Genomic DNA, 19,833 nt, shown 5'->3' on the forward strand with positions numbered 1-19,833 from the left:
TATTTTCCTCCCCTGTGATTCATGCCTGATTCTGAATCAGTGGCTAAGGTAATCAATCCATAACTCTGAGTTCCTGTAATTCAAGCTTCTGAATACCTCCAACCTCTCCCCTGAGGACTGTGCTCCTCAGGCAGCTATGTTGTGAACCATCTGACCTACCCGCACACAGCTGATTGGACCGGAGTGGACATGTGATCCAAGAGCTGCCAGTCTCCAGGCTGGCCATCAGCCAGGAATTTGAGCTAAGAAACACGGGAGAATTTACCAGTAGAACTGGAAAAATAAGGATGCCATGGGTTTGAATTAGGGCCATGGCAAGCCAAAGCTTTCTGCAAGTCAGGTTATGAGTTGAAAACATTGTATATAGAAGTGACTGTAGTTAAAGGCACAAAAGAGGTGGAGATACTGAAAGACTGCCCCTAAGTTTTCTACTCCCAGGTCAGATCTGTGTATCTCTAAAACACACACCTCATTTTCTTCAGGGCTTCCCAACAAATTGATATATCAACCGATGGTCCCCAGAAAATTAAAATATTAGGGTACCCTCCCCTGGGATCTTCATGAACAGAAATACTGAGCTAGGCAGGATGCTGAGGATGGATGATAGGCTTGGGCTGAGGTCCTTTGCAGGCTACACCTGGGCAGCCACCATGAGCAACAGGGACTTGATGACCAGTTATTGAACTTTCTAGTCACGCTAAGAAACACCCTCCACCCTGGTTGTGTCTATTGATACTGGCATGCAACCAGCCTCTTGGGGCTGGCGTCTGTTTCCTCAGTTGGCTGGAGTGAGGAAAAAGCAGACTGGAGGAGCTTTCCAGGCTGAAGAAAAGCCAGACAACAAAGCTGACAGAGCAGGGGGTGGGGGGGCACTAATCTCACTTTTTCAATGGATTTTTTAAAAGATTTTATTTATTTATTTTTAGAGAGGGAAGGGAGGGAGAAAGAGAGAGGGGGAGAGAGAAACAGCAATGTGTGATTGCTGGGGCTGTGGTCTGCAACCTAGGCATGTGCCCTGACTGGCAATTGAACCTGCGATGCCTGGTTCACAGCCCGCACTCAATCCACTGAGCTACGCCAGCCAGGGCTCAATGGATTTCTTAAAGATGACAACTCTCACAAGTTCAACGAAAGCAGAGGAGAAGCCAGATTCCAGCTCTCCTTTGCAGCCAGAGGGCAGCCGAAGGAGTCAGGAGCCCTGGCTCCAAGCTCAGTTCTGGACGCTGCGAGTTGATGGAGGCCCCTATCTTCTCTGGGCCCCAATTGGTCCAGCCATAAAAGGTCTGGCGCATGGAATTAATTAGGTCTATTGGCTCATTTCAGGTCTCCATGACACACCCTGAGGGCCAGCTTTCTTAAGTGGATGGAAGCATCTGATGAGAGACCCTGCCCTGTTCAGGGGGCCTGAAACAAAAGCAAAGGGGCACAACCACCTCCTCCACCAAAATGCCCCCAAGGCTGCAGGGTGTGGGGGCAAAGGAGCAGGTGAAGCAGCAGGACCTTACCCACCCAACCCCTGCTCCTGGGTACAAACGGCCTCTCATAAGGGCAGGCCTGGAGGCCAGTGGGAGTGAGAGTTTGGTATCAATGCTAAGAGGCTTCCTCCTCCACCCAAGTCGCTGCCCTCTCTTGTAGATCAGGGCTGGAGAAACAATTAGAGCTCAAACGTTCTCTCATGGAGAGAAGGGAGCCAGGAGGAACTCGCTAAGGCACACACAGCTCGTCTGTGGCAGAGGGGCTGAAATCTAAGCCTTCTTCCCACTGGGCAAACAAGTCTGCCGCCTTGTGCAAATGGGTATGTCAGGAGACTGAGGATTAAGGTAAACGAATTCAGAATTAAAAGGTAGGTACTTTTAAATAATTTTCGAATTATCAAATGCCAAAATAAAGAAAAAGCCGGGTCTAGAATGAAAGGGTGAGGGAGAGACAGTGAATAATATTGGGAATTTGACTAACCCAGGGAAAAAAGAGCCGACCTGTTCACATGCCCAAGGCTCCCGGTGACACTGAGTTTCCTAGTCGGGGCGCTAAGGACTCGCTGAGGGTCAGGAGTGGGGCTTAGGGCTCAGGATGGAGGAGATTGGGGGTGGGGGAAGCGCGAGCCCAGGTCCTCTCTGCATCTGGCAGTGCTGCTAGGGCCTGCGTGTTGAGCCCCTTCCTGGGAGCTCCCCAAGCCTGGTCCAGATGGGGCCCACAGGAGGCTCCGGCTGTCACTTAATCCCTCCTTGGCAGAGACGCTACGGGGCACCCCACACCAACCCGGAGGCGGGGGTGCCCAGCTGGCCGAGGCTTAGAGCACCTCGCCAGGCGGGACATCGGAGATGGGGGAGGACCCTGGATCCGAGCCGGCTCCTCTCTGGCATACCCTGTCTGGGGCTCCGAACCCCTTCTGCAAAGTGGACAAAGGTGTGTTTGCGGCGATCACAAAGGGCCCCTACCATTCGAATTCCAGGGTCGTAGCCAGTGGACCTGTCCTGCAGCCTCTGCCCGAGGGGTGGGGGCGGGGGTGAGGACGGGGACGCAGGCGCGCGGCAGCCCAGCCGAAGAGGGGAAACCCCACGGCTCTTCGCAACCCGCAACCCGCAGAGGGGTGCAGCCGAGGCGGCGCGCTGAGGGACCGAGAGGCGTTCGCGTCTGCCTGCAGGCTCCCACCGGCGCCAGAGATGACTCTCTAGCCCCACCGTGCGGCCGCAGGAGGCTCAAGGAGCCTGCCCAAAGGGACCCGCGCGTTCCAGGCTTCCTGACACGTGTTTATGAAGGAAGCAGCCAGGAATCCCAGATCTTGGTGCTCTGATGCAATATTAATAAAATAACGACAGGTAGCATTTATTGAACGTTTGCTACAAGCCAAACATCGTGCTTAACACTCATTTAAATTACTTTCTCATTTAAACTCTTAATGCTCTTTGAAGCAGGTACTACCATTCCCATCTCACAGAGGAAGAAACTGAGACTTAGAGAGAGTGGGCAACCCGTCCAAGTCCACACTTGGTGGAGAAAGCTGACGCACTACAGCCCCCAACAGTTTACAACTAGAAGCTTGGAAATGTGGGGCAAACGTCCCAGTGTGCTGCGGAACTGAAATAATGAGGGCTTCAGAGGCCCTCCCATCCCCCCCGTGCCTGGCTGACTCCTGCATCCAGTAAGTGGCCTCCCCCTCTTCCTCTGTTTGAAAGAATGGTATCTGTGGCCACAAAGGTCAAAAGCCAAAGGACAGAGGTTTTCTTCCCTGATGCCCGGGAGCCTCAGCAGAGAGAGGCACTTCAAAGCCTAAGAATCAGAGACTAGGGGAAACTGAGTAGTTAAGAGCTTCCTAGAAGAGCAGAAAGGGGCCTGAGTTACAGAAAACTGGGGTTCCAGGTCCTGCTCCGCTTCCACCTGGCTAGGTGATTTTGGGCAAGTCCCCTCTCTTATCTGGGCCTCAGCTTTCCTCCTGTACAATGGGAGGATTCGTCCGGAGGAGCTAATCATGCTTCCCCCAACCTCCCTCATCCCTTCTTACTCTACCCTCACCCAAAGTGGCTCTGATATCCCAGAAGCAGCCTTGAACTGAGGTTTGAGGGTCCTAGACAGGAGTTACAACTTATCTCTGGGCTTCCTCCTGAGCTCTGTCTAGGTCCTGGTAGGGTATCTGGTCTTGGCAGGCTGGAGCCATAAAAGGGGAGAAAGGGCCTGTGCCTTGAGAAAGGCCTGCTGGGCACCTGCATTGTGATGACCTCATCTACTCTATGACCTCATCCTCTCTCCCACACCCATGCCTCCCTGATCAACTGCTCTGCAAACAACCATCAATTTGAATCCCAAAGGCCTGAGGAGGTTTGTTCTCTAGTACCTGCTGCTGATCTTCTGCCTCAGCCAGCAAGAAGCACGATGAAGTTGGAATTCACTGAGAAAAACTACAACAGCTTCATGCTGCAGAACCTGAACAAACAGAGGAAACGCAAAGAGTACTGGGACATGGCTCTGACTGTGGATCACCATGTCTTCTTTGCACACCAGAATGTGCTGGCTGCTGTCTCTCCACTGGTGAAGAGCCTCATCTTCTGCAACGACATGAAGACCACCAATGAGCTCTTTATCACCATTGACCCCAACTACCTGAGCCCAGCCACAGTGGAGCAGCTCCTGGACTACTTCTACAGCGGCAGGGTGGTGATCTCAGAGCAGAACGTGGAGGAACTGCTTCGTGGGGCCCAGTATTTCAACACACCACGCCTTCGAATCCACTGCAGTGACTTTCTGATTAAGTCCATCCGCCGTGCCAACTGCTTGCACTACCTCTTCTTAGCCGAGCTGTTTGAGCTCAAAGAGGTGTCAGACTTGGCCTACTCTGGCATCCGTGACAACTTCCACTACTGGGCCAGTCCCGAGGGCTCCGTGCACTTCATGCGCTGCCCGCCTGTCATTTTTGGCCGCCTGCTCCGGGACGAAAACTTGCATGTGCTCAATGAGGACCAGGCTCTCAGCGCACTCATCAACTGGGTGTACTTCCGAAAGGATGAGCGGGAGAAGTATTTCAAGAAGTTCTTCAATTACATCAATCTTAATGCCGTCTCCAACAAGACACTGACGTTTGCCAGCAACAAGCTGATGGGCATAGAGAACAGCTCCGCCCACGCAACCATGATTGAGAGTGTCCTTGTGGACCGCAAGCAGGAGAAGCCGACCAGCTTGCTGAGCTACCAGAGGAGAGGGGCCCTGCTCGATTCAGTGATCATCCTGGGTGGCCAAAAGGCCCATGGCAAGTTCAATGATGGAGTGTTTGCCTATATCATACAGGAGAACCTGTGGTTGAAGCTCTCAGAGATGCCCTACCGGGCAGCAGCGCTGAGCGCCACCTCTGCTGGTCGCTACATCTACATTTCTGGTGGCACCACTGAGCAGATTTCAGGGCTGAAGACGGCTTGGCGCTATGACATGGACGACAACTCCTGGACCAAGTTGCCCGACCTGCCCATCGGGCTTGTCTTTCACACCATGGTGACCTGTGGGGGGACAGTGTATTCCGTGGGTGGCAGCATTGCCCCACGGCGGTATGTCTCTAACATCTATCGCTACGACGAGCGCAAGGAGGCCTGGTACCTGGCAGGGAAGATGAGCATTCCTATGGATGGCACAGCCGTGATCACCAAGGGTGACAGGAACCTGTACATTGTCACTGGGCGGTGCCTAGTGAAGGGCTACATTTCTCGGGTCGGGGTGGTGGACTGCTTCGACACCCACACAGGGGACGTGGTCCAGTGCATCACCTTCCCCATTGAGTTCAACCACCGGCCCCTGCTCTCTTTCGATCAGGGCAACAACCTCTGCGTGCACAGCCACCGGCAGAGTGTGGAAATCAACCTGCAGAAGATAAAGGCCAACAAGACCACCACCTCAGTGCCTCTCTTGCCCAACAACTGCCCCTTAGATGTGTCCCATGCTATATGCTCTATTGGAGACAACAAAGTGTTTGTGTGTGGGGGTATCACCACAACCAACGACGTCCAAACAAAGGACTACACCATCAACCCCAATGCCTACTTGCTGGACCAAAAGACAGGCGAGTGGAAGACCGTGGCCCCGCCCCCAGAGGCACTGGACTGCCCCGCCTGCTGCCTAGCCAAGCTCCCCTGCAAGATTCTTCAAAGGATTTAAACCACTTTTTAAGTGGGAGAATAAGTAAATGCATTATTATTCACAATTTAACGAGAGAGGGAAAGAAAGGAAGATGGCCTGTTGGTTCCTTCTTTGTGTTCCATTGTGTGTTTAGCCCTGAAGGTGGAGATTCTGGGTAAGGGTCGCTCCAGTGGGTAGAAACTCAGGGCCACTCTGTCACCAGAGGGATCTGAGGTCGTGAAGGAGTCCCTGGTGAGTGGGGTTGGGGCATCTCCTAGGCACTGGCCAAGGTGGTGTCTGGAAAGGCCCCTGTTCTGTACCCCTGTAGTCACCATACAAGCATCTGCTAGACTGACAATTAAAACATTTGCTCGGTTGGAAAGTCTCGGACGACTCCAACACTCGCTTTCCTGGAGTCTGCCCAGGAAGGCAGGGGGGGTCCAGTCCCAGGTCAGGGCAAAGAGCCTCCTGGGCCAGGGAGGAAGGCGGTGGTACAGGCCTGGCCCAGGGGTGGCGGCACAGGGAATGGGGGGCGGGGCGGGGGTGGAGGGGGGAGATGGAGGGTGCAGGGGTGAGGGAGGGAGAGGCAGGGTTATTTGGCTGTTGTATTTGTCTATGTAGTTATGGTGTGTCTGTGTATCATTCTGGGTGAAGTTGGGGGGTTACTTACAATTGTTTCTAGTAAGCCAGTTTCGTTGAGAACTTTCTACAGGATAATAAGCCTCATAGGGTGATGTGAAGTTTAGGTGTTACAACATGCAAAATGCCTAGGACAGTCCCTGGCATATAGTAAAAAGTGCTAAGGAGGACTTTTTAAACAGGAAAATAAAGGGGTGAGTCAAGGGTCCGGGTTCTTGGGCCCTTATATTAAGCAAGGTCCCATAAAATGCTCTTTGAAACTCCCTATGTCAAAACCTTGGTGAACTTTCCTCAATTCTGACCACCTCTGTTTCCCTTTCCTTCATTCATTTACTTACATAGAATCCTCAACAGTTCCCAAGAAGCTGACCAAGTCCTTGAATACCATATAGAGTTCTAATTTTTCCATTCATTCATTCATTCATTCATGAATTTACTTACCCATCAGTTCATACACACACACGCACGCACACACGCACATGCACCATTCAGCAAGGCCTCTGTGCAGGCCCCTGTCCCAGGGCTGGGGTCACAGGCACAACACGAACAATCTGTGTCCCTGGGAGGGAGCATCTATACCAGTGTCATGTACCGGGAATATTGTGCAAGCTGCATATATAATTTAAACTTTTCCTGTAGCCATGTCGAAAACGTAAAAAGAAACAGGTGAAATTGATTTTAATAATATATTTTATTCAGTCCAATATACCCCCAAATGTCATTTAGACAAGTAATCAATATAAACATTATCACTGAGGTATTTAACGGCATTCATATCCTGTTCCGAACCCAGGGTGTATGTGGCACCCACAGCGCGGCCTGCTGTGGGTTAAGCACAGGAGGCCCGTGAGGCTCCCGTGTCATACCATGCAGGGTGCTTTCGGCATCTTCACAGTTCAAGTCTCCAGCCCCCTCCTTTTCCCACCCAGCCCTGCTCAACCTGCCCAGCACCCTCTTCCTGATCTCCATGTTGGGAAGCCTCTCTTCAAGCCCACCCCTCTGCCCACATTTTACTTTTCTCTTTCCAGGCCAGGACCTTGGATTTCACCGCCCACCCTCTCTCCCCTGGAACATGTCCCACATTTCTCCGTTCTCCAACCTTGAGAAGCCCCCGCTTCTGCTCACCTCGTGGCATCTCCCAGCTAGAGGAACGGGTCTTCCAGATCCCTGTGACTGAGCCCCGCTGCCCCAGCCCCAGCCCGCCAGGCCTGGCCGACCGCTGAGGCACCGCTCACTGACCTTCGGGATGCCAGTCCCCACAGCCGATCCTCCAGCCCTCGCTGGGGTCCTGGAGCCTCGCTGTTTCTCTCTCTTCTTTCCCAGCCACATACATGTCACCCCGCCACCAGAGCTCCATACAGACAGAGTTCAGGGGACCTGGTCTCCTCCAACAATCCCACAGCCACCGTAACTCTCTCCAGAGCTTCTTTTCTGTGCCGCAGAGGAAGCGCCCTTCCACGAGTCAGCGCCCGTCTCTCCTGTCTCTTCCTCCTTTCCCCCTGCGACTTCTCAGGCTCCTCATGTCCCTCTCCACACCCTCTCCCTGATTTCTTCTCTTCATCCCAAGAATACCTCTAGTTTCCCTGATCCTGAAAACAAACCCTCCTCTTGCTATTTGCCACCTGCCACCTCTTCCTTCCGCCGAGCTTCCTGAATGTTGTCTGTGCTCTCTGGCGCCAGATCAATCTCCAAGCCACTCACACTGGCTTCTGGTCCCACCGTGCCACCAAGCCGTCCATCCTGACGACACTGTCCTCTCTGTCCTTTTCTCAGCATCATTTCTCTTCTTTGCAGTACTGGACAGTATTGACCATGGCCCCTGGCAGCAGAATCACTGGGGTGCTTACTAAAATAGATCTTTAGCATAGTGGAATTACAACTTGATATATTAACCAACATGGTCCTTCCTTCCTCCTTTTCCACGTTAAAATTAGACCATGAATCTGAAGCATCCAGGGCTTATCACCTTGAGGAGGCTGACCCAGCTGAATGTAGGAATCAGACTCAAACTGTTGGCTTTTGCTGCCAGGGAACATCTACACACACAGACACACACAGACACACAGACACACACACACACACACACACACACACACACACACACACACAGCAACCTTTATCCATTCCCAGTCCTCCTAGGATGCCCTGCCCCAGGACGCCACACAAGGGTACAAACTGGTGCCAGCAAAGCATTGCTGAAGCCTTCTTTCATCAAGACACCAATATCTAAAGAAGAGTTCGTTGTATTTTCCTCTGATCGATACAGTGTTTCTGTTAAGGTATGAAGTCTGGTGTTAAAAACTGGGTTAATTTGGTTCAGGTGGAGTTCAGAAATGTTAAATAGCACAATGGAATGATGACATAGTTTTTAAAGCTTTATTGAGATATAATTCACATACCATACAATTCACCCACTTAAAGTGTACCATTCAGTGACTTTTAGCATATTCAGAGTTGTTCAATAATTAGCACAATCAACTTTAAACACATTTCAAACCCCCAAAAGAAAGCCTGTACCCCCTCAGCTGTCACCCCCTCACCCCCTCATCTTTTCTGCCCCAGCAACCAGTAATCTTTCTGTCTCTGGATTTGCCTATTTGAGACATTTCATATAAATGGAATCATATAACATGTGACCTTTTATCTGACTTCATTTCTTTTTATGGATGAATAATATTCCATTGTGGGAATATAAAACATTTTATTTACTCATTTATGAGCTCGTTAATGGGGATTTGGGTTGTTTCTCCTTCTCGGCTATTATGGATAATGCTCAATGAGCATTCATGTACAAGTTTTGTGTTCACTTACGTTTTCATTTCTCTTGGGTACATACCTAGGAGTAGAATTGCTGGGTCACTTCTGTTTAACCATTTGAGGAACTGCCAGGCTGTTTTCCAAAGCAGCTGCATCGTTTTACATTCACACCTGCAGTGTATGCGGGTTCCCATTCCTCTGCATCCTCACCTCCCACCACCTCCTGCCTCATCACAGCTGTCCTACTGGGAGTGAGTAGCCCCTCACTGTGGTCTGGGTTTGCATTTCTCTGATGGCCAATATGCTGAGCACCTTTTCATGGGCTTATTTTTCATGGCGGTTGTTCAATAACCTTGCCTCCTCTGTGCTCAGCTGTCATCAGAGAAAGTATCGCCCCTGAGGAAGAGTTCTCGGAGGACAAAATAAAGACAGCCCAACTCAGAAACATCAACGGTCATAGGGCATTATTTCATTCAGGCCACAGAACCATGACAAGTCTCTACGCCTTCCTGCCTACCCGCCTATTTAGAACTAGAATATTCAAGATTTGTTAAATGTAGGATAGAAAATACCCACCAGCAAGCATGTCTTTGCTGCATCTTCACCATTCTCAATAATGAGTTTTCATTCTCGTGTGTCTAGTTGTACATTATGTACCGTTTAAAGGATGACGTAAAAAGTTCCACATTTACTTCCAAAAGATGTTACATCTTTAAACATAAATGAACACGTCACATCAGTTAGAATGCTTATTTAGACTTGTATGACACTTTCTAAACCTTTTTTTAAATCCTCACCCGAGGACATTTTTTCATTGCTTTGAGAGAGAGAGGAAGAGGGAGAGAGAAACACTGATGAGAGAGAGAAACGTCTATCGGTTGCCTTCTCGTACATGCCCTGACCTGTATTGTTCAGAATTCGTTTGTCAAGATGCATGGAAAAAACCTGTTGAGGTTTTGGTTATGAATGCACTGAATTTATACATCAATTTAGGGAAATCTCAGAGGTTTACAATATCAATGTTGAAAGTTCATGGATACAGTGCCCTGACCGGCGTGGCTCAGTTTGTTTGGTGTCAGAAATGTCAGTAGGTTGCCTGCCATCTGGGCCCCGACCAGGGACTGAAGCTGCACCTTAGGCATGTGCCCTGACCAGGAATTGAACCTGCAACCTTTTGATTTACAGTGTAATGCTCTAAGCAACTAAGCCACACCAGCAAGGGCAATAAATAAAATATTTCTAAAAAATTTTTCATGGATATGCCAAGTCACATCCTTTGGGGGAGAATTCTTTTTTTTTAAGATTTTATTTATTTATTATTTTTAGAGAGGGAAGGGAGGGAGAGAGAGAGAGGGAGAGGGAGAGGTCAGTGTGCGGTTGCTGGGGGTTATAGACTGCAACCCAGGCATGTACCCTGGCTGGGAATCAAACCTGTGATGAGAATTCTTTAATTTCTCTTAAATTTTACAAGGTCTGCCCAGAAAGTACCTAGCCATGTAATATGAAAAATAGCGACATTCCTTGAAGAAGATTTAAGACACAAGAAACATTGTACAAAGTACAATGCCGCCTCAGTCTTCTTCAAAGTAGGCACCTCGGGACCTCACACAGGTCTCCCACCTGCAGCACGATGTTCCTTCTGCTCTGGTAGCAGGAGCCACAGAACACATTTTGCCACCACATGTTTCATGCCAGGATCCTGCATCAAAATCTCAGACACAGTAGTTTTTGGTATCCCCAGATCAGCTTCTAGTTCTCACACAGTCAGTCGCTGATCTTTGTCAATTGCAGCCTGTACATGTTCAACATTCTCAGGGGTTCTGCTTGCTGCAGGCCTTCCAGAACATGCATCACTTTCAACAGATTCTCAGTCATCTTTGAAGTGTTTGTGCCACACTTGTATTTGCACTGCACTCATTGCATCGTCCCCAAAAGGCTTCTGAATCATCTGAATAGTTTCTGTGGAGGAATGTTCAGGCTTAACACAAAATTTGATGCAGATTCTTTGCTCTATTCACCCAGTCATTGTGAATGTGATGGCCACACAGTACACATGCTCACTCAATGGCGTCTACCACCCCCACTGACCAATACAGTGAAGTCATCATCGTTCATGTGTGCACATTCCAGTCCACTCTCCTTGGCTGCCACGTTACATGGATGTCATGCAAACTGTTCTCATTAGATTAGCAATGGCTGGGCTTTTTCCAGACAGACCTCATATACTTTACTTTGTCGTGGTCTCACAACTTTGGGTAGACATTCCTAGCTACTTGACATTTTCAAGTTGCATATGTTGTATTCTTTTAAAATTCACTTTCTTTTTATAGTTAGTTTACAGAAATACAGTTGGTTTCTGTATATTGATTTTGTATTTAGCAAGTTGTAGGAGATCTTTAGATATTCTGGATGTGAGCCCTTTATCAGTTGTAAATGATGTGGTAAACATTTTCCCTCCATTCAATGTGATTCATAGCTCTAAATGTAAAACTATAAACTGTTAGAAGAAAATATGAAGGAAATCTTTGTAACCTGGGGTTAATTGAGATTTCTTAGCTAGGACACCAAAAAGGTGACCCACTAAAAACAATGATAAACTGGACCTCATCAAAACGAAAAACTTTTCTTCTGGAAAACAAACCGTTAGGAGAATAAAAAGAGCAGCCACATATTGAAGAACATGTATGCAAATCATCTACCTGGCAAACGACTTGTGTGTCCAGGATACATAAGGAACTTTCTCATAATTTATTTGTAGATATTTCCATATTTTGCATATATACAATTATGTATGCAAAATGACTTTTTTTTTCTTTATGGAGGTTTCCTCTATTCCAAGTTTGCTAGGAGTTTTTTTCATGATATTGAATGTTAGCAAATACTTTTTCTGCACCCATTAAATCAGCATTTTTTCCCTTTAATCTGCAATGAGATAAGTCACTTTTATTAATTTATCAAAGTAAAATCATCTGTTCTGCCCTGACCTGTGTGGTTGAACTGGTTGGGCATCGTCCCACAAAGCAAAAGGTTACCAGTTCAATTCCCAGTTAGGGCATATGCCCGGGTTGAGGGTTAGGTCCTGGGTTGGGGTGGGTGTGAGAGACAACCTATGAATGTTTCTCTCTCATGCAGATGTTTCTCTCCCTTTCTTTCTCCCTCCCTTCCCCTCTCTCTAAATAAATCAATAAAATCTTTTAAAAATAATAAAAACCATCTGTTCATTCCTGGGATAAATCTATTTAGGTCATGACATATTATATATTTTTATATAAAATACTATATATTTTATAATTATTAGACTCAGTAATTGTTTATTTCCTTTAAAATGTTACTGAATTTCATTGCTACATATTCACTCAGGTTTTTATTCATAAAATTATATGGAGCTTTTGCATTTACCTAATTAAAATTTTTCGTTTTAATTATACATTGCTAGTATATAAAAATATGATTTTTTAAATTAAGATTTTATTCATTTATTTTTAGAGAGAGGAGAAGAGAGGGAGAAAGAGAGGGAGAGAAACATTAACATGAGAGAGAAACATCGTTGGTTGCCTCTTGTACACACCCCGACCTCAACCCAGGTTGGGAATCGAACCAGCAACCTTTTGATTTATGGGATGACACCCAGCCAACTGAGCCACATGGGCTGGGGCAAAATATGACTGATTCTTGTAGTGTTGACCATGTAGCCTGCAACTTTACAAAACTCACTTATTAATTTTAGGAGGGTGTTTTTTTGTAGATTTCTTGAAATTTTCTATGTACAATCACATCATCTGCAAACAGAAACAATTTTATTTCTTCCTCTCCAATCTGTGTGTCTTTTATTTATTTTTGTCTTGCTGTACTGGCTAGGACATTCAGCACAATGCTGAATAAGAGTGATGACATTTTACTTGTCCCTGATGGTATGAGAGAGTAGTCAGTCTTTCACCAGTAAACATGGTAAGTTTTTCACAAATGTCCTTTATCAGGCTGCGGAAGTGCTGTTCTGTCCCTAATTCACTGAACTTTTATAAGTGGATGTTGAATTTTGTCAAATGTTTTTCTGCATGAATTAATATAATTATTTTTTTCATTAGACTGTGAATGTGGTAGATGACGTTGATTTATTTTTCAAATATTGAACCAGCCATGCATCCTGGGATAAACTCCATTTTGACATGCTATATAGTTCCTTTTATATGTTGCTAATTCAATTTGCTAATATTCTGTTGGGGAATTTTGCATCTTGTCCTTAGGGGGATATTGATCTATGTTTTTTTTTTTATTATTGCACTTTCTTTGTCTAATTCTGATATCAGAGTGATGCTTGCCTCATGAAATGAGTTGGGAAGTGCACTGTCTCTCTTTTTCTAGAGACATTGTGTAGAATTGGTGTTATTTCTTTTTTTTAAGATTTTATTTATTTATCTTTAGAAAGAGGGGAAGGGAGGAAGAAAGAGAGGCAGAGAAACATCTATTGGCTGCTTCCGTGCTCAGACTGGGACCAAACCTGCAACCCAGCTGTCTGCCCTGACTGGGAATCAAGCTGCCCACCTTTTGCTTTGTGGGACAACGCCCAACCAACTGAGCCACACAGGTCAGGGCTGGTGTTACTTTAAATATTTGGTGGAACTAGACAACAATGGCTCTCTGGTCCTGGAGATTTATTTTTGTGGGAGGCTTTAAAAAATTCAATTGCTTAAATAGTTATAGGATTATTTAGATTATCTATTTCATCTTTGGTAAATTTGGGTAGTTTGTGGCTTTCAAGAATTTGTCCATTTCACTTAAGTTGTCAAAATCATGTACATAGAGTTGTTCATAACATTATCTTATCCTTTTAATGTTTGCAGGGTCTTTCATTCTATGACATTAATAATTTGTGTCTTCTCTCTTTTCTTGTTGGTTTTACCAGAGATTTATTTTACTGATTTTCTTGAAGAGACAGCTTTTGATTTCATTAATTTATTCTGTTCTCAACTTCCTTGATTTATGCTCTTATCTTCATTATTTCTTTCCTTCTGTTTGCTAAGTTTAATTTGCACTTGTTTTTCTAGTTTCTTAAGGTAGAAGTATAGGTTACTTGAGGTCTTTCTTATTTTCTGATATAAGCATTTAACACTATAAATTTCACTCTAAGAACTACTTTACATTCCACCAATTTTATGTCTTTATTTTCATTCATTCAGTTCAAAATATTTTCTAATTTCCCTTGAGATTTCCTCTCTGACCCAGTGATTACATTTAGACATGTGTTGCTTAATTTCCAAAAGTTTGGATTTTCCTATATCTTTGTGTTTGTGATATCTACTTTAATTCCATCAAATTCTTTTTAATTTCTTAAGGTTTGTTTTATGACCCAGGATATGGTTTATCTTGGTGAGTGTCCCATGTGCACTTGAAAAAAATGTATGTTTGGCTATAGTTATAGGGTCCTACAAATGTCAGTGAGATCCAGTTGGTTGATGGTGTTGGGTCCTTCTATAATCTTTTCGATTTTCTTTTTACTAGTTCTATAGATTGTTATAAGAGTGTTAAAGACCACAACTATAATTGTGGATTTGTGTGTTTCTCTTTTGAGTTTTGTCAGTTTTTGCTTCATGTATTTTGAGGTCATCGTTGTTACTTACAAATACATTTAGGATTGTAATGTTTTCTTGGTGAATTGATTCTTTTATTGCTATGTAAGATGTGAGGTCTGTCAGAAGGTATTCAGCTATGTAATGTGAAAAATAGAGACACTTACTGAAGAAGATACAAGATATAAGAAACATTGTACAGAAGAAGATGTACAGAAGTCCCCTTCAAAGTGCCTACCTTTAGGTGCCTACCTTAAGACCTCACACAGTTCTCCCAATTGCCATCAGCTGCCCCATCATATGTTCTTGAACATCATCAACAGTCTGAAATCTCTTCTGTTTCAAAGGTGATTTTAGTTTTGGGAACAGCTGGAAGTCACAGGACACCAAATCTGGGCTGTCGTAGGGCTGAGTCACCGGGGTGATTTGATGTTTCACCAAAAAACTCTGCATGAGATGTGGTGCATGAGGGAGTACATTGTTGTGATGAAGCTGCCAATCACCAGTTTCCCATAGTTGCAGCCTTCTGAATCACTGAAATAGCTTTCATGGAGGAATGTTTAAGCTTAATGCAAAATCTGATGCAGATTCATTGCTCTACTTCTTCAGTCATTTTGAAAGAACCACACAGTACACATGCTCACTCAACAGTATCTACTGCCCCCACTGATTAGTACAATGAAGTCATCATTGTTCACACATGTGCATTCCAGTCCCCTCTCCTGGGCTGCCAGGTTACATAGATGTCACACAAACCATTTTCATTCTACTAACAATGACTGGACTTTTATCTGGACAGACCTCAATGCCTTTATCTCTTGTAATTTTGCTTGCTTTGAGTCTACTTTTTCTGATATTAGTGTTTCCAATCTATTTACAGGATTACATCTGAAGTGAGTTTCTTGTAGGAAGAATATAATTGGGTCATGTTTTATTATTAATTCTATCCACCTCTTTTTTTATTGTTACATCTAAAATTCACATTTAAAAATCATATTTAATACAATTATTGATATGTTTGGATTTAAGTCTACCATTTTATAATTAGTTTTTCCCTTTAACTGCTTTCCCATTCCACTGCCTTCTTTTCTGACTTTTGGGTTATTTGAATATTGAAAGTATTCCATTTTAATGTACTGTGTTTTGGCTACATCACTTTGTATAAAAGTTGTATTGATAGTTTTAAGGATTACAATATATGTACTAAACTTAACAGCCCTTTAAAAAAAATCCTCACCCAAGAATATGTTTATTGATTTCACAGAGAGGAAGGGGGGGAGAGAGAAAGAAGGAGAAACAACAACTTGAGAGTTGTTTCAATTGATTGGTTGCCTCCCATATGTGCCCCAACTGGTGATGGAACTGACACCCTAGGTATGCTCCCTGACTGGGAATTGAACCTGCAACCTTTGGATAAACCAGACAATGCTCCAACCAACTGAACCACCAGGCCAGGGCTTAATAGTCTTTTTAAAATTAATATTTTGTATTTCAAGTAGAATATAAAAACTTTTCTGCTAGCTAGGTCCTTTTACCTTCCCCCTTTTATGTTATGGCTGTGTTGTCCATTGCCTCTACATGCATGAAAAACTTCTTCTTCTTCTTCTTTTTTTTTTTGCTTTCAAACATCAAGAATATTTAAAGAACTCAAAAAGAAAAGAATAGCCTGTTATACTTATCCAGATCTAGTTTCTGTCACTCTTCATTCTTGATGTTTCAGGCTTCCTTTTGGTGCTATTTCTGTTCTCTCTGAAAAACTTCCATTAGCCATTCTTTCAGAACATGTCGCTGGTCATGAATTCTCTTACTTTTTATTCTTCTGAGATACTTTATTTCACTTTTACTACTGAAGGTTATTTTCACTGGATATAAAATTCTGACTTAATAGTTCTTTTTTTTCAACACATTACAAATGTTGTGCCAGCCCTGACCCATGTGGCTCGGTGGGGTCATCCTGCAAAAAGCAAAGGGTTGCTGGTTCGATTCCAGTCAGGGCACATGTGTGCCTACGTTGAGGGTTCAGTCCCCAGGCGGGGCACGTATGGGAGGCAACCAATGTTTCTTTCTCACTTTGATATTTCTTTTCCTCTTTCTCTCTCCTTCCCCTCTTTCTCTAGTAAATAAATAAAGAAAAAATAAATGAACATGCTGTGCCACCTTTTCTGGCCTTCATGATTTTTGATAGGAATTCATCATTCATTCAAATCATTGTTCCCCTGTAAGGAATGTGTTATTTTTGTCTGGCTGCTTTGAATATTTTAAATTTTCTTTAGTTTTCAGCAGTTTTATTGTGATGTGTCTTGATATAAATTTGTTTGGCTTTATTTTGATTGGGGTTCACGGAGCTTTCTTAATCAGTAGACTTATGTCTTTTGCCAAATTTAGAAAGTTTTCAGCCATTATCACTTCAAATATTTTTCCAGCTCTGCATGCTTTCTCCTCTCTCTGGAAGTCTGATTGAACAAATGTTGAACTTTTTTTTTTTTTGGTTCTTGTTGTTCCATGGGTCCCTGGGGCTTTTTTCAGGGTTGTTGTTTTTTTTTCTCTCCAATGTTGTACACACTCATTCCTACCAATCAATCTTCATGTTCACTGACCCTTACCTTTGCTGTCTCCATTTTCCTTGGGGCCTATTCAGTAAGTTATTTACCTATTTTTCAGTTCTAACATTTGCATTTTTAAGAAAAAATTTATTCATTAATTTTTAGAGAGAGGGGAAGGGAGGGAGATAGAAGGGGAAAGAAACATCAATCCAGATGCCTTCCAGATGTGCCTAACTGGGGACCGAACCTGCAACCCTGGCGTGCACCCTGACCAGGAATCAAAACAGCGACCTTCTGCTTTGCAGGATGATGCCCAACCAACTGAACCACACAGGTCAGGGCTATTTTTAAAAAATAGTTTCAATTTCTTTACTGAAACTTTCTAGTTTTCCATTTGTTCCAAGGATGTTTGCAATTATTAGAGCACTTTTAAAATAATAGCTGCTTTTAAGTCTTTGTCAGACAATTCCAATATCCAAGTCATCTTGGTATTTACATGTGTTGTCTTTTTATTTGTGAATGGAAATTTTCCTCGTTATTCATATGCCAAGTAATTCTAGATTATATCGTAAACATTTTGAACATTATGACATGAGACTTTGGGTGTTGTTTAAACCCTATGAAGAGCCTTAGCCAGTGTAGCTCAGCTGGCTGTGCCTCATCCTGCAACCCAAAGGGGTGAGCAGAAAGGTCCGTGGGTTCAATTCTTGTTTGGGGCACATGCCTGGATTGCAGGTCTCATCCCCTCGGGCAGCGATGTTTCTCACATCGATGTTTCTCACCCCTCTCTAAAATTAAAAATATATTAAATTAGGATGAAAATTCTATGAAGAACGTTGGCACTTTTGTATTAATATTCAATTGACCTAATTAGGTTCAGGTCTTAAGTTCCAACTAACTTTTTGCGGTCCGTAGTTAGAATTTCATTTCAGTTTTCAAAGACTTTGTAATGGGATTCTGATCGTTCCCAAGTGTACGCCACCCAGTGGTCAGTCTGGGACCTGGATGATGGCAAATTCAGTTAAAGTCTTTTATATGCTGATGAAGACTAAATCAACCTAAATTTGGTTGTAAAAGTGTAAACTCCTAAAGGAGTTTGTACATAATTTTACCGGGTCACTTTCCCAAGCTCCTCCCTCTCTATGATTTCCCTCATACTATTCAGTTCCCTGGGGTTCCTATTCTTAGTTCCCCAGCCAGAAGTTAGAGCTTTACTTAGCCCGCTCTGCCATGTACTATCAGAACCTTGCCCAGGTCTGAAGCCAAGTGGCAGGAGGACCAGAAGATAAAAAAATGGGGAACGCATTGCCAGTTCAATGTTTTATATTCTGGTCTTCTTCCCCCATTCACCTGCCACAACTTACTTTTTTTAAAAGATTGTATTTATATATTTATTTTTAGAGAGGCGGGAAGGAAGGAAGCAAAGCACTGATGCGGGAGAGAAGCATCATGGGCCACCTCTCGCAGGCCCCCAACCAGGACAGCCTGCAACCCAGACACGTGCTTCTGCCAGCATGGAAGCTGCGACTCCTCAGTCTGTGGATGGAGGCCCAGCACACGGAGCCACGCCAGTCAGAGCTTCCAAGTTCTCAAATAGCTCCTGTTTCCTCGTTCTGGCTGGGTTTTATAGCTGCGTTCAGTGGGAAAGACCAGGGATTTTCAACTCTATTCATGAATAACTTTGCCTATAATTTTTCTTTCTCTTACTGTCTTTGTCAGGTTTTGTAACAAGATTATGCTTCCTATAAAATGAGTTGAGCAGTGTATCCTCTTTTTTAAAATTCTCTGAAAGAATTGATAAAGACTGGGATTTTCACTAATGAAAGCAAATGGAGTTTTCTTTATGGGAAGGTTTTTATTAAATTGTTTTTACTACTCTTAGGAATATTCAATTCTGTGTTTCCCTCCGTTACTTTTGAATTGTATTTTCCTAGGACTTTCTCTATTTCATTTAAATTTTCAAAGTCATTAACATACAATTGTTTTTATAGCCTCTTATGATCTTGATAATGTCTTTAGAATTTTCAGTGATCCTATTTTTATTCCTGATTTTGACTTTTTAGAAAATTTTTATCAGTCTCATGTGGGTGTGTCTTTATAACTTTGAATAGGCATTGGTTTCTTAGATATTATTCCAAAAACTTAAGTAACCATCATTAAAATTAAAAACTTTTGTTCCTCAAAGGACACCATCAAAGTGAGAAGACACAGATTGAGAAAATATTTGCCAGGCACTTGTCTGACAAGGTACCTGTATTAGGGTATATAAAGAACCCTTACAACTCAACATTAAAAGGCAAAAAAAAAAAAAATTAAAAGATGGGCAAAGGGTCCGAGAAGAAACACACAAGGCCATGAGAAGATGCGCTATCATTAGCCATCAGTGAAGTGCACTTTAAAACCACAGTAAGTACCACCCAGTTGAGCCCTCCTAGATTCCTGGCTTTCAGAAACTGTGTGAAATAATAAATGTCTGTTTATTTTAAGATGCTAAGTTCAAAGCCTAGTAACTCAGTTGGTGGAGCATCATCCTGATACGCCAAAGTTGTGAGAGGGTATTTGACGCATCCTGATACGTCAAATATCCCCTGACTGGGGATATTTGATCCCCAGTCAGGGCACGTACAAGAATCAACCAGTGAATGCAAAACTAAGTGGAACAACAAATCTCTCTGTCTCTGTCTCTGCCCCCATTCCCCTCTCTCTCTAAAATCAGTAAATAAAATTTT

The 19,833-nt window shown here is 44.1% G+C and overlaps 1 protein-coding gene and 1 long non-coding RNA gene across 4 annotated transcripts; both read left to right on the forward strand.

Moving 5' to 3' along the window:
• Positions 1-1,654: 1,654 nt before the first annotated feature.
• On the forward strand, positions 1,655-18,900 carry LOC123819989. Of its 3 annotated transcripts, none has more exons than XR_006785873.1 (4): positions 1,655-1,843; positions 2,233-2,406; positions 2,913-3,142; positions 18,506-18,900. It is a non-coding gene; the product is annotated as an uncharacterized LOC123819989 (long non-coding RNA). The 3 variants fall into 3 exon arrangements; XR_006785874.1 differs by having other exon boundaries at positions 2,916-3,142; XR_006785875.1 differs by lacking the exon at positions 18,506-18,900 and adding an exon at positions 7,266-8,825.
• CCIN (calicin) lies at positions 3,245-6,034 on the forward strand. The gene has a single exon (XM_045840636.1). It carries the CDS (start codon positions 3,871-3,873, stop codon positions 5,635-5,637), a length of 1,767 nt encoding a protein of 588 aa, XP_045696592.1. The 5' UTR covers positions 3,245-3,870; the 3' UTR covers positions 5,638-6,034.
• Positions 18,901-19,833: the final 933 nt, after the last annotated feature.

The sequence above is a fragment of the Phyllostomus hastatus genome, unplaced genomic scaffold, assembly GCF_019186645.2.
Source record: "Phyllostomus hastatus isolate PE091 unplaced genomic scaffold, TTU_PhHast_1.1 phas_contig_34, whole genome shotgun sequence".
Classification (NCBI taxonomy): Eukaryota; Metazoa; Chordata; class Mammalia; order Chiroptera; family Phyllostomidae; genus Phyllostomus; species Phyllostomus hastatus.